The 13,998-nt window shown below is 42.5% G+C and overlaps 1 protein-coding gene across 7 annotated transcripts in view; it reads left to right on the plus strand.

Annotated features, from left to right (window-relative positions):
- TLE1 (TLE family member 1, transcriptional corepressor) overlaps window positions 1-13,998 on the plus strand; it is a 105,861-nt gene that overhangs the window by 44,222 nt on the left and 47,641 nt on the right. For 4 of the 7 annotated variants that reach the window (XM_007969573.3, XM_007969574.3, XM_007969575.3 and 1 more), the window contains 2 exons: window positions 10,347-10,551; window positions 11,284-11,300. The exons of 2 other annotated variants lie outside the window; for them this stretch is intronic. In XM_007969573.3, coding sequence (XP_007967764.2) covers window positions 10,347-10,551; window positions 11,284-11,300 — 222 coding nt within the window. The remainder of the gene's footprint in view (window positions 1-10,346; window positions 10,552-11,283; window positions 11,301-13,998) is intronic. One more of the 7 variants, XM_073021499.1, reaches the window with a different exon arrangement.

Below are 13,998 nucleotides of genomic sequence, written 5' to 3' on the forward strand. Positions count from 1 at the left end.
TGCTGGGATTACAGGCATGAGTCACTGCACCTGGCCAAATTCACCTTTTTAAAAGCATATACTTCTGTGTGTTTTAGCATATTCACATTGCTGTACAACATCACGACTATAAAATTTTTCTAGGACGTTTCTGTCACCCTGTAAAGAAACTCCATATTCATTACCATTTATTCTTCATGCCTCCTCCCCTAACCTCTGGCAGCTACCAATGTGCTTATCCATCTCTATGAATTTGCCTGTTCTGGACATTTCATATGAATGGAATCATATAATATGTAGCGTTGTATGCCTGGCTTCTTCATGTTTTCAAGGTTTATCCATGTTGTAGTATGCACCAGTATTTTAGTCCTTTTTATTGACAATTAACATTTCATCAATATACCACAGTTGCTTATTCATTCATAAGTTGATGGACATTTAGGTGATTTCCACTGATTGTCTATTATGAAGAATGGTGCTGTGAACATTTGTGTACATGTTTTTGTGTGGGCATGTTTTCTCTTGGATTTGTCTCTGGGAGTAGAATTACTGGGTCTATGGTAACTTTATTCACTTTTTGAGCAACAGCCAGACTGTTTTCCAAAGCGGCTGCATCATGTTGCATTCTCACAATAGCATATGAGAATTCCAATTTCTCTATATGATCTCTGCCATTTACTGTCCATCTTTTTTATTCTATGCATCCTAGTGGGTGTGAAGCAGCATCTCCTGTTTTTGATTTGCATTTTCCTGATGGCTAATGATGTTGAGCATCTTTTCAACCAAAACCTGCGTAGTTTTTGTAGTGGATCTACCTTCACATGGCTTGTCATAGCCTTAATGGCTTTCCGGGGAAATGGGATGAGCAAGGCAGTGGTTGTGCAGGAGGAGTTGGCCTGTGTGGATTAGCTGATATGGAGAAAGAATAAAGATGGGCCAAGCATGGTGGCTCACACATGGAATCCCAGCACTTTGGGAGGCCAAGGCAGGAGGATTGCTTGAGCTCAGGCGTTGGAGACCAGCCTGGGCAACATAGCAAGATTTTTTTTCTATTAAAAATCAAAAAAATTAGCTGAGTGTGGTGGTGCGTGCCTGTAGTCCCAGCTACTCATGAGGTTGAGGTGAGAGAATTGCTTGAGTCCGGGACTTCAAGGCTGCAATGAGATAAAATCACACCACTATATCCCACCAAATGATGGGTGACCAAATGAGACCCTGTCTCTAAGAAAACAAAGGGCTGGGCGCGGTGGCTCATGCCTATAATCCCAGCGCTTTAGGAAGCTGAGACAGGTGGATCACTTGAGGTCAGGAGTTTGAGACCAGCCTGACCAACATGGAGAAACCCCGTCTCTACTAAAAATACAAAATTAACCTGGCATGGTGGCACATGCCTATAATCCCAGCTACTTGGGAGGCTTAGGCAGGAGAATCGCTTGAACCCAGGAGGCAGAAGTTGTGGTGAGCCGAGATAGCGCCATTGCACTCCAGCCTGGGCAACAAGAGCGAAACTCCATCTCAAAACAACAACAACAACAAACACCCCACCAGGTACCATTTTAGCAAATTTCAAGTATACAATACAGTATTATTAACTATAGTCTCCGTGCTGTGCCTTGGAAATCCAGATCTTCTTTATCTTGAGTAACTGAAACCTTGTGCCCTTTGACCAACTTCTCCTCATTTTCCCTTGTCCCTCAAGGTAGCCACCATTCTACTCTCTGCTTCTGTGAGTTGTACTCTTAGATTCCACATAGTAGGGAGATTATGTGTTATTTGTCTTTCTGAATCTGCCTATTTCGCTTAGCCTGCTGTCCTGCAGATTTACCCATGTTGTCACAAGTGGTAGAATTTTCTTCTTTTTCAAGGCTGAGTAGTATTCCATTGTGTTTGTATGTACCACATTTTCTTTATCTGTTCATCCATCAACAGACATTTGGGTTGTTCGATATCTTGGCTCTCGTGAATAGCGCTGCAGTGGTCATGGATTGCAGATGTATCTTTGATATACTGATTTCATTTTCTCTCTCTCTCTCTCTCTTTCTGTCTCTTTCTTTCTTTCTAGATGGAGAATCACTCTGTCACCCAGGCTGGAGTGCAGTGGCACTGTGTTGGCTCACTGCAACCTCCATCTCCTGGGTTCAAGCAATTCTCCTGCCTCAGCCTCCTGAGTAGCTGGGATTATAGGCGCCCACCACATCTGGCTAATTTTTTTTTTTTTTTTTTTTTTAGTAGAGACGTGGTTTGACCATGTTGGCCAGGCTGGTCTTGAACTCCTGACCTCAGATGATCCACCCGCCTTGGCCCCCAAAGTGCTGGGATTGCAGGTGTGAGCCACCACACCCAGATCCCGATTTCATTTTCTTTAGATATATACCCAGAAGTGGGATTGCTGGATCATGTACAGATTGAGCAGCCCTAATTCTAATTCTCAGCCAGTAAGAATATTGCAAATATTTAAAAATCTGAAAAAAATCCAGAATCCAAACATTGCTGGTCCCAAGCACTTCAGAAAAGGGATACTTAACCTTTTTGAGAAAGTTCTATTTTTAACTTTTTAAGAAACTTCTATACTGTTGTTTTCCATCAGGACTGTAACAGTTTACATTCCTAAGAACAGGGTACAAGGGTTACCTTTTCTCCACACCGTCACTAACACATATCTTGTCTTTTGTTACCTGCCATCTCAACGGGTTTGACGTGATATTTCTTTCTTTTTTTTTTTTTTGGAGATGGAGCTTTGCTCTTGTTGCCCAGGCTGGAGTGCAGTGGCGTGATCTCTGCTCACCGCAACCTCCGCCTCCCAGGTTCAAGTGATTCTCCTGCCTCAGCCTCCTGAGTAGCTGGGATTGCAGGCATGCGCCACCACGCCCAGCTAATTTTGTATTTTTCATAGACACTGGGTTTCTCCATGTTAGTTGGGCTGGTCTGGAACTCCCCACCTCAGGTGATCTGCCCACCTCGGCCTCCCAAAGTGCTGGGTTTACAGGCGTGAGCCACTACGCCCAGCCTGAAGTGATACTTCATTGTGGCTCTGATTTGCATTTCCTTCATGATTAATTATATTGAGCATTTTTTCGTTTATCTGTTGGCCATTTGTATGTCTTCATTGAAAAATGTCTGTTTAGGAGGTCTTTTGCCCATTTTTAAATTAGGATACTTATTTTTTTATTTTCGTACTATTGAGTTTTTTGGATGTTAAACTCTTATTTGAGGTATGGTTTGCAAATATTTTCTCCCATTCCTTAGGTTGCCCATGCATCATTTTCTGTGTGTTCCTGCATTGAGATGGGGCCTTTAATGGATTGTTACTTTAGTTTTTATTATTGTCTTCGAGTGGCTGGAGAATTCTTGGCCCTGTAAGCAGTTTCTCCCAGTTTATCACCCTTGCCCCTCTTTACGTGAGAGGCCATTCACATAATGGGAGGTATTGCGATAACTCCTACAGTAGTGTCCTTGATGTTTTCTGCTGCCAGACGGCTCTTTCCCACTTGTTTATGTAGCATACCAGTTTTCTTCTTCTTTATTTATTTATTTTTGCTGTCTCCCAAGATAGGATTTGAGTGTTTTAAAGAACAGGAAAATAGCAGAAACCAAGGAAGAGTGATTTGGAGAGAACTGTCAACAAACGGTCCTTTTCACGTTTTTTTCCCCTTAAAAAAAAGTGTTTAAATACCGAGTGCTATAAATGCCACTTACTGTCACTCTTAGCATCAGAGGTGCCATTTAGGGGCATGGTTTTAGTTTGGGTTGGGTTAAGTCTGTGATTTTTATGAGATAGTTTTTCTTGGAGTTATAAAGCAGGTGAAGTTTCAGAAATTAAAGTTGATTCCATGGTTGGTGGTAAGGAGCTTAGGATCCGGTGAGGAGAAGGTGGGCATTGGCCTGTGTTTTCATACTGGGTGTCCTTCCCAGTTGTTAGAGGCTACAACAACATGGTGATAAGCCATGCGCTGTGACTGTGTGTAGAAACTATACCATTACAATAATGCTCTGAATGTAAACAGCAAAGTCAGTTTCATTATAGTAATATAATTGACCCAAGCTGTACTAAGTAAAATGTGAATTAAAATTCTCAACGCGTGGCTGTTGTTTGACATGGATGAGATCGCTTTATTCCTTGTGGGTTTTCAGTATCATTAACTCAGGGTTTGGCATTTGTTTTATTTGTCTCACTCTCAGCCTATTCAAATGATTTTAGTTAGAGCAAGTGCATTGATCTCTTTATTCCCAAATCTGAACATTTGTCACTCCCTTTAGGGCCCCAGAACACCAGTATGTAAAATTTCCCAGTGTAGCCCTTTCTCAAATTGCTTTGTAAAATACAAGGAATTTTTTTTTTTTTTTTAAATTTTTGAAATCGTTAGTGGAATCAGCTTAAGAAAGCAGATGTTCAGTTTTTTGTGTTGTGACAGGGTACTCAGATGGCGATGAAGGGACAATGAATGTGATTGAATGTTGAATAGTATTTTTATTTTTTAAACAAGAATTTGGCAAGTCACTTAGCATACAAGAACATGAATTCTCATTAATGGCACAGAATCTCAGCTTAGGTCTAAATTCAAGTTAGTGAACCTTAGCACTGTTGACATTTTGGGCAGGATAATTCTCTGTGGTGGGGGCTGTCCTGTGCATTGTAGGACGCTCACAGTATCCTTGGCCTTCACCCACTAGATGCACCAGTAGCATCCTTTTCCATTCCCCGCAGTGACCTCCACACACGGCCACCTGTCCCTGAAGCAGGGAGGGAAGGGGTGTCAAAATTGGTTCTGCTTGAGAACCAGTGGTCTAGTCATAGCCTGAGAAACCAGCTATATTGCTAGAAACTGTCATTGATTATCAAAAATGCTTTTTCTCGACTGGGCTTGGTGGTTCATGCCTGTAATCCCAGCACTTTGGGAGGCCGAGGTGGGTGGATCACTTGAAGCCAGGAGTTCAAGACCAGCCTGGCCAACATGGCAAAACCCCATCTCTACTAAAAATACAAAAATTAGCTGGGTGTGGTGGTGTTTGCCTGTAATCCCAGCTACTATGGAGGCTGAGGCACAAGAATAGCTTGAACCCAGGAGGCGGAGGTTGCAGTGAGCCAAGATTACACCACTATACTCCAGCCTGGGTGACAGAGTGAGACTGTCTCAAAAAAAAAAAAAAAAAAAGACCTTTTTCTAATCACTTTACAAACTTTTGCATGTGTGTTCTACGTTGTGTAAATCTACAAGCATTTTGACTTTTAAACAAATTTCCTAATTACTATAAACTAATGCTTAAAAGAATAAATTTCCTCAACCTTCCTGTCTTGTTGAAAAAAACATCTTGCGGTTTTCCAAATGATAGGGGCAGGTTTTGGTTAGAGAGGACAGATGCAGGCCAGCTATGGTAGCTTACACTTGTAATCCAGCACTTTGGAAGGCCAAGCCAGGAGTTCTAGACCAGCCTGGGCAACATGGTGAGACCCCATCTCTATAAAAAAATTAGCCAAGTTGTGGCCAGGGCACAGTGGCCCACATCTGTAATCCCAGCACTTTGGGAGGCTGAGGAGGGAGGATTGCTTGAAAACAGGAGTTCCAGACCAGCCTGGGCAACATGGTGAGACCCCATCTCTATAAAAAATTTAGCCAAGTGTAGTGGTGCACACTTGTAGTCCCAGCTAAGTATGTACTTAGGAGGCTGAGGTGGGAGGATTGCTTGAGCCCAGGCATTTGAGCTGCAGTGAGCCATAAGTGTGCTGCTGCACTCCAGCCTGAGTGACAGAGTGAGACTTTGCCTAAAAAAACATGCATGTATCGGCTGGGTGTGGTGGCGCATGCTTGTAATCTCAGCACTTTGGGAGGCTGAAGTGGGCAGATCACTTGAGGTCAGGAGTTCCAGATCAGCCTGGCCGATGTGGTGAAACCTCATCTCTACTAAAAATATAAAAATTAGCTGGGCGTGGTGGTGTGTACCTGGAATCCCAGGTACTTGTGTGGCTGAGGCAGGAGAATTGCTTGAACCCAGAAGGAGGAGATTGTAGTGAGCTGAGATTTCGCCACTGTACTCCAGCCTGGGCGACAGTGAAGACCCTGTCCAAAAAGAAAAAAGAAAAAGTGTGCATAAATTCTCCTCATTGGCAGAGCTATTGGGTTTTGGCTGTATAGTAGTAGCAGTGTTACTTTTTCCTAAAATATATTCAAGTAGCATCCATGCTTTTTCCTTTTGTTGAAGGCGGTAAGTACCAGTGTCTCAGGTAAGCTTTGTTGAGAGCAAATGGGCTTCCAAAGACAGATGGGACAGAGGAGCGCTGTCCTTTTGGAGATAGCTGTTTTACTCTTGTAGATTTGGCCCCTCTACTCATTTAAATGAGTATTTTATCTTAGAAATGACACTTTGCATTTATAATGTTAAGAATGTACTCCTGAGAAAAGCCAAAGCCAACACTGTTAGGCTTGATTGCTCTTGACATACTTCTTTGGAAGAGAGCTGGGGGCAAGGGATAGCATCCTTTAGCAGATGTATGACAGGCATCGAGAAGGGGGGACAGGAGATGGTACTCATGCAGTCTAAGCATAAACTCCCCCCTGTCACTGCCATTAGGCTTGTTGGTGAGAGTGGATTTGTCTCTGGGTACGTAGTATGGCACGTTCTCAAGAGCATCTGGTAATTGAGCAGCGGGGGAAATGCGAAGTCTTCAGTAGAGAACGACTTTGCCCCCTTTCTTATTCTTGAGAACATGACTGAGCTGCTGGGGTTACACGAGAAATGTTGTCCTACGAAACAAAAGGGTTGTAGCCCTCGTTCTGGCTCTGAGCCCCGTAACAAGCCTGTTGGCTTTGAGCCAGTATCATCTGTGAAATGGGAACCATGATACCTACCCTCTCTGCCTCAGATGTGTTCTAAGCTTGTGCCAGACGACGGACACTTAGATATTATCTAGGAGCACTGCCCTGCAGAAACAAGAAGTCGAATATGAAGTGGAATGGCCACATTTCCTAGAATCACGACATCTTCAGCAGTTGTGATCCATTTGATTGTTACTTAGTACTCCTTTCAGTTTGATAGGATTTTGCTTTTAAAAAAAAAAAAAAAAAAGAGCAGCTTTCATTGTAGCCAAGCAATGGATGGAAGAACCCAGTTACCTCTAAACAGACAGTGAGCTGTTCGTTCAGGGGACCTAGAAGGTCAGATTAGGGTAGAGGTGGAAGTTACCCATGGCCAGTTAGGCTGTTGAATGTTGCTGTTGCTAGATATTAGTCAAACTGTTGGGTTTAACCACAAAGGGTTACTTCACAGCTGTGGCAAAGCCCCATTATGTAAGCCAACACCTCTTCACAGTAAGCTATCAGAATCTGCTCCCAGTTCATCTTTTTTTTTTTTTTTTTTTTTTTGGATACTGAGTCTCATTCTTGTCACCCAGACTGGAGTGCAGTGGCGGGATCTCAGCTCACTACAGCCTCCGCCTTCCAGGTTCAAACGATTCTCCCACCTCAGCCTTTCGAGTAGCTGGGATTATAGGCATGCACCACCACGCCCGGCTAATTTGTGTATTTTTAGTAGAGACAGGGTTTCACCATGTTGGTCAGGCTGGTCTCAAACTCCTGACCTCAAGTGATCCACCTGCCTCAGCTTCCTAAAGCGCTGGGATTACAGGCATGATCCACCTTCCCCAGTTCATCTTTCTGAAAGCTAGCTTGGATTTTGGGAGGGAAAATCTTTTTTTTTTTTTTTGAGATGGAGTTTTGTTCTGTCGTCCAGGCTGGAGTGCAGTGGTGTGATCTCAGCTGACTGCAGCCTCTGCCACTTGGGTTCAAGCGATTCTCCTGCCTCAGCCTCCCTAGTAGCTGGGATTACAGGTATCCGCCACCACGCCTGGCTAATTTTTGTATTTTTAGTAAAGACGGGGTTTCAGCATCTTGGCCAGGCTGGTCTTGAACTCCTGACCTTGTGATCCACCCGCCTTGGACTCCCAAAGTATTGAGATTACAGGGGTGAGCCACTGTGCCTAGCCGGAAATCTTTACTTAGTATCTAAATATTACCGGAGTATGTTTGGTCTGACATAAGAATCCCACCTCTGAAGTCATCTTCTGGTGACTGCATTCTAGATTTTTAGGGGAGTGGGGGAAGCAGGAAGAGGGGTGAGAGGGTGGCGTCCTCCACCCTATGGTTAGATTCCTTCCCCTCAGCTTAGTCTCTCTCATCTTCTTTTAATTAGTGCCGTGCCTAATTACCCGCTGCACTTGCTTGTGTATGCATCATTGCATTTCTCCCCCAGAAGCCGGACATAGCTCTTACTCTGCAAGTAATGATAGTAATTGCTGGTAGGGCAGACCTGTTCCTCATCCTTCTCCAAGCACATTTCTTATGGCAGGTGTCTAGTTCCTAATTAAGTGCTAATGAGCATGCCTGGTGGACCGTGATGCCACTGCAAGCTTCTTCAGTTTTATGTCTCACTATTGCCAAGCTCTTAAAAGGTGACAGAGCAAGAATTAGTGTCTTTGGAATGACAGGAAGGTGATTTTATGCATAAAGAAATTGTTATTATGATCTCAAATGGTGAATGAGTAGTTTATACTTTCCAAGAATGCTATGAATGCTGCCTGTTCTGACCTCACCCCCTTTTCCATTTTGCTTCTAATTAGAACTGTGCTGTCTTTGAACAGAATGAAAGTTTATAAAGATAGTTGGCTGGCTCTTAGATGTTTTTATTTATTTATTTTAAAATAGAGATGGAATCTCCCCATGTCGCCCAGGCCAGTCTCAAACTCTTGGGCTACGGTAATCTTCCTGCCTTGGCCTCCAAAGTGTTGGGATTATAGGATTATAGTGAGCCACCGTGCCTGACCCTAAACATTTTTAGAAAGATTGGAGTGCTGGAAAATTCATTGTACGATTTCCACAGACACTGATTTCTGGCTTTAAGATGGTGTTTTCTCTAACTTTTGAGGTTGGAAAGTGTGTTTGGGATTCCGTTAAAAGTCAATGGGCTGGGTAGAAATGACTGAAGATCTGGCATGAAGATTTAATATATTCAGTGCACGCAAGGGGATAATAAATAAAATGAGTAATTGAGTCCCAGGGAAGTGAGCACAAATCAGAATCTGGAGAATTTTCTAACATTACACCTAAGAAATTGAGCCTTAATTGTTTTTACTGCCTCATCAAAAATAAGTTTTATGTTGGACAGATGAAATGTGGTCAGATTCATGGTGCAGGGGCCATTTCTTGGATACTTTTTCATTTCATACAATGTGCTTTTAAATATAATGTGTAAGAGCAATGCTACTGTGTAATGAGAACTGACTTAGAACTTCTAGAATGGGTTAAACGATGGGAGCAAAGTGCAGTCATGGAAAAGGCATTTGGGAACAGGGGCTTGGCTCACTGGCTGGAGTCCCACACATAAGTGCTTTCCTCATCCATGGTCCTACCCATTCTAGGTCTCAGTATTTTCATGAGTCACGTACAAAGAGTGGGTTTGAGGGGTGGAGCTTGGTAGAAAGGAAAGCATATACAAAGTTTCGTCTCTAATGTTTCTTCCAGTGGCCACAAGCCTGGCTCCCTGAGATCCTCTCTCCTGTCTGTGGCCTTATGGTAAACAGCAGCTGTAAGAGTTGCTCCTGTACTGACTGCAGTCCCCTCCCACCTAGGGAGAGAGTTTCAGCAATTTACTGAATGCCTTTGAGCCTTTGTTCCTTCTGGGAAATGGGAATTGCAATACTTCCTCACAGGACTGAGAGGGCTTGATGGAACAAGGGGGCACAAGTGCCTGGGTGGTGCATGAGACACCCATCTTTCCAAATTCTGTTCGTTAGTGATAGTATTTTGGTTTTGTCTCATCATACTACTGTGGTAAGTCAATGCAAGGGTGTAGGGTGGAATGGAGTTACCTGGTGACAGGTTGAGAGTATGGCTACTAGATTGTAGGATGCATCCCCACCCCCATTTTAAACTCTCCAAAAACAGCATGAGTCTGAAAATCTGTGGCATCTTAGATTCAGTGACATGTTGGATCTCCTCCCTGGAGGCGCATAGAGACAGAAGAACTAGCTCATGTTTACTTACTGATATAGCCGCCTTGCTTAATAATAAACAGCTCCTGTCTTGGGGTGAGTGATACCAGAAAGTGACAGTGTAGATGTAAGGATTGTATTTTGGGAAGGTGGGGGAGAGGTCATTGAGCAGGTGAAAGCTTTTGATGAACTGAAAGCACTAATCGCATTTTTTCCCCTTTCCTCCCTCTCTTTCTTGGCTCCCTTTGTGTGTTTGTTGAACCTCCTGTTCTGTTTCCTCCTTCCCCTCCTGTCATGTCTGTTTTTCCCTGGATGCCGCCTCCATCGCCATCACTGTCACCACTACCTCCTCCTCCTCCTTTTTCTCTCTCACCACCACCAACAGCAGCAGCAGTTGCAAGCTCAGCATCTTTCTCATGGCCACGGACCCCCAGTTCCCCTTACGCCTCACCCTTCGGGACTTCAGCCTCCTGGAATCCCGCCCCTCGGGGGCAGTGCCGGCCTTCTTGCGCTGTCTAGTGCTCTGAGTGGGCAGTCTCACTTGGCAATAAAAGATGACAAGAAGCACCACGATGCAGAGCACCACAGAGGTGAGAGGCCGGGCAAGCCAGATTAGGACTTTGTCCTCATACTCTTACAGTGCTGCAAAGTTGTGTGCATCGCTAAAGAGAGCCCCAACCTATACAGAGAGCAAACAATGAGATAAGAGGAACTGTTGCAAAGCTTTCCACTGAAACACAGGTCACCCTGGAAGTTTGCAGGGTTTGCTGTGGGCATCTGTAGATTTCTTGATCTCGTTAGATTGCAGGCATCTTGACATCTTGGCAACTGCCTAGTTAATGCCAGTGGCCTGTACCATATTATGGAAAACTGTTAACTGCTTAATTGGGTAATTTTCAAAGAAAGTAATGTTGTTAAATGGGGCGAAATAAGAAGTTAAATTTGAAAGTGAATGTGTTCAAATGAAAGGTTTGATAATTGCATCTGTTACTACTTAGTTTCATAGGCTTTAATTCTAGTATGCATTAAATATTGGGCAAAATTGCACTTGACTAATTTTTTGAAGAAAAGTAATTTATTCTGTCAAGAAATAAAAAAATAGGCTTTGTGTATGGTTAAACTGTAAATCTTATGTTTACAAAATACTGTAATTTTCAGGAAATCACTGTATTAGGAATGTGCAATGACTTATATAAATAAAAGCCATTTTTAAAACTGTTTGGGGCTTGTGTTCTAATTATTCCCCCCTTTTTTTTATTTCTGTTCTTGCCTCTGTGTCTGAACGGGCATGTCTGTGCGTTTCTTGGTAACCTCGGGAGCAGACAGAGAGCCGGGCACAGTAAGTACTCAAACGCCTGCTGCACACACACACAGACACACACACATATGCACATACTGTCCCCTTCTGACAACACTTCTCTACACAGGCACGGATAGACATGCACACTCTCCCTGTCTCTTTCAGTGACCTGGCTTTTTTCTTCTACTTTTTCTTCCTTTAAAATTTCTTTTTCTTACATGACTGTTTGCTCTGCTCTTGTCTTTTTATAAAACTTGCATCAGACAAGAGGGGCATAATTTGGAGGCAACATTGTTTGCTGTGATTACTTACTTGGAAGTACACTTTGATCTATGTATGCCTCCGCCTCACTGTAAAAGTGTTAATGGTTGCATTCTAAGTCTGGTTGGCTGTAGTTTAAAAGAATATTCATTTTTTATATCTTAAATCAGTTTTAGAGGCAAGAGATCACAATCCCTTTGTGAAGTTGGTTAGTAATATACTATTTCTACCTAAACCAGTCATTATCCTCTGTGAATGCATTTTAGTTGCTAGGTTTCCATATCTTGTTTTCTTTGCATAATTGCCCTTGGAATGTGAACTTGATCTTATATCTATTTTAGACATAAGAACTGAGCGTACCAGTAAGCTCTTAAAAAGAAGGAAATTCAGCGGGCAGGGCTGTGTGCATAGAGAGTTCATGTTTCCACCAATCTAAGTCACACTCATTTTTCATGCGCATGTGTGATCCGTACATGCATCTGCCAGTTAACTCTGGGGAGACCCATACTTAAAGTACGCCTCAAATGTTGTGTAGCAAATAGAATTTGGCCCCTTTTCAGCTGGGATATCCTGCAGGTTTTGCCTCCTTTCCTTCTTTGTGAACATAGCAGTATTTTGACCGTGTTTAATATGGTTAAAAAAAAAAAAAAAAAAAAAAGGGGGATACTGAACATTTAAATAATTCTGATAACTTTTTTGGTCTAAGTTTTGGGGGAAAGATAAAAGTTCAGGGTTTGGTTTTTTTTTTTTCTTTTTAAACCCTCTTCTGTGTAGAATAGTAGCTACTTAAAAAATTGTCTTTGAGACAGATCTTGGTATATTTCATGTATCTGGATGTGTTTGGAGGAGTGGGGAATGGTTGAAGGAAAGGGTAGCTAGTTTTAAAGTTCTTGTCCTACAAGTTTCTCCGGAAAATGTTGGGAGGGGATAGGGGGGACAAAAAATTATAGCTAGGAAATAAAATATTCTACACACAAAGTACAGATAAGTAAACTGGCTTTAGTTTATGGAGGAAGTCTTATTGTTTTGCCATTCCAGGGTTCCTACAGATAGTCTTTTGTTTTGTTTTTTTTTTTGAGATGGAATATCGCTCTGTCACCCGGGCTGGAGTATAGTAGCACTATTTCAGCTCACTGCAACCTCCGCCTCCTGGGTTCAAGCGATTTTTCTGCCTCAGCTGGGATTACAGGAATGTGCCACCACACCCAGCTAATTTTGTATTTTTAGTAGAGATGGAGTTTCTCCATGTTGGTAAGGCTGATCTGGAACTCCCGAGCTCAGGTGATCCGCCCGCCTCAGCCTCCCAAAGTGCTGGGATTGCAGGCTTGAATCACCATGCCCAGCGAGATAGTCATTTTTTATGTCTGTTCAGTAGAGTATCAAATTAAAAAACCTAACCCTGGATGAAATCACAGAAGAAATTTGCGGAGAGCCCATGCCCTTTAGGCTGTTACGTGTTTTAAATCTAGTGAACTTATTCTGGCTTTGGGTCTTCAGTTTAACATGTTTTCCTCGGTACTCCTGTTTCACCTTAAATGGCTGTGTTCATTGAGTGCCTACCATATATGTAAGGCACTGTGGGACACGTATCTGCAATTTGGGGTATGTAGGCACGCAGCAAAGCCCTTGCCCAGAGAACTGAGGAGGAGTCAGTGACACAGTTAACCAAAAGACGCAAGACTGGAGAAAGGTTCAGCAAAAGTTCTGTAACTTACTGGTATCGGAATTGTGGACGTGATGCCACATGGTATGTGCCTCTCTGAAATGCCAGGGCTGTGAATAGGCAGAGGTTTGTATGCTTAAGCTAGTAGAGATGTATTTTATACGTCTGTGTCTTTCTGAATTTCCGAATGTGTCCGATAACCTCTTGTTGGTATTTTTGACTGAAAAAATATATGCGAGTGCTTAATTCATGGGTTCATTGGAGTGGGTGGAGGGAGGGTTTTTGGTTGTCCCCTTCAAGAAGTATGAAGCAGTTCTTGAGTTTCAGGCAATTGTGGGTTATTTTTAAGTCTGTAAGTCAGGGTTAGCAGTCAACCAACTTTCTAGTTCAAGTGTGGATTTACGTGTTTTGGGCATGTGTCCTTTTTTATATCAAATTTTTGACAAGTTCTAATCATTTCAGTGAATATTTTCAGAACAAGTATATATGCTGTGTTTCCTGCCTAATGACTACAGAAAACTGTTGGGCAATGATGATTAGAATGAGAAAACTACACTAATTGTAACCTCAACATTTAATTCAGTCCATAGAGAGGAATTAAATTGTTCACTGTCCACATAAGTGGGATTTTGCTACAGTTATGTAAAATTAAATAGCTCTTCAAACTTTGTATAAAAATGAGTATGAAAAGCAGTGGATAATGAGATGATGCGTACTATTAGTGCCTAAAATGTTATAGTACTTATCTATTTAATAAAGTGGTTTGAATCAGAAAGTCTAATTTTACTTGGCAGATCAAGTCAGCCAATTGCT

Source organism: Chlorocebus sabaeus, chromosome 12 (assembly GCF_047675955.1).
Source record: "Chlorocebus sabaeus isolate Y175 chromosome 12, mChlSab1.0.hap1, whole genome shotgun sequence".
Classification (NCBI taxonomy): Eukaryota; Metazoa; Chordata; class Mammalia; order Primates; family Cercopithecidae; genus Chlorocebus; species Chlorocebus sabaeus.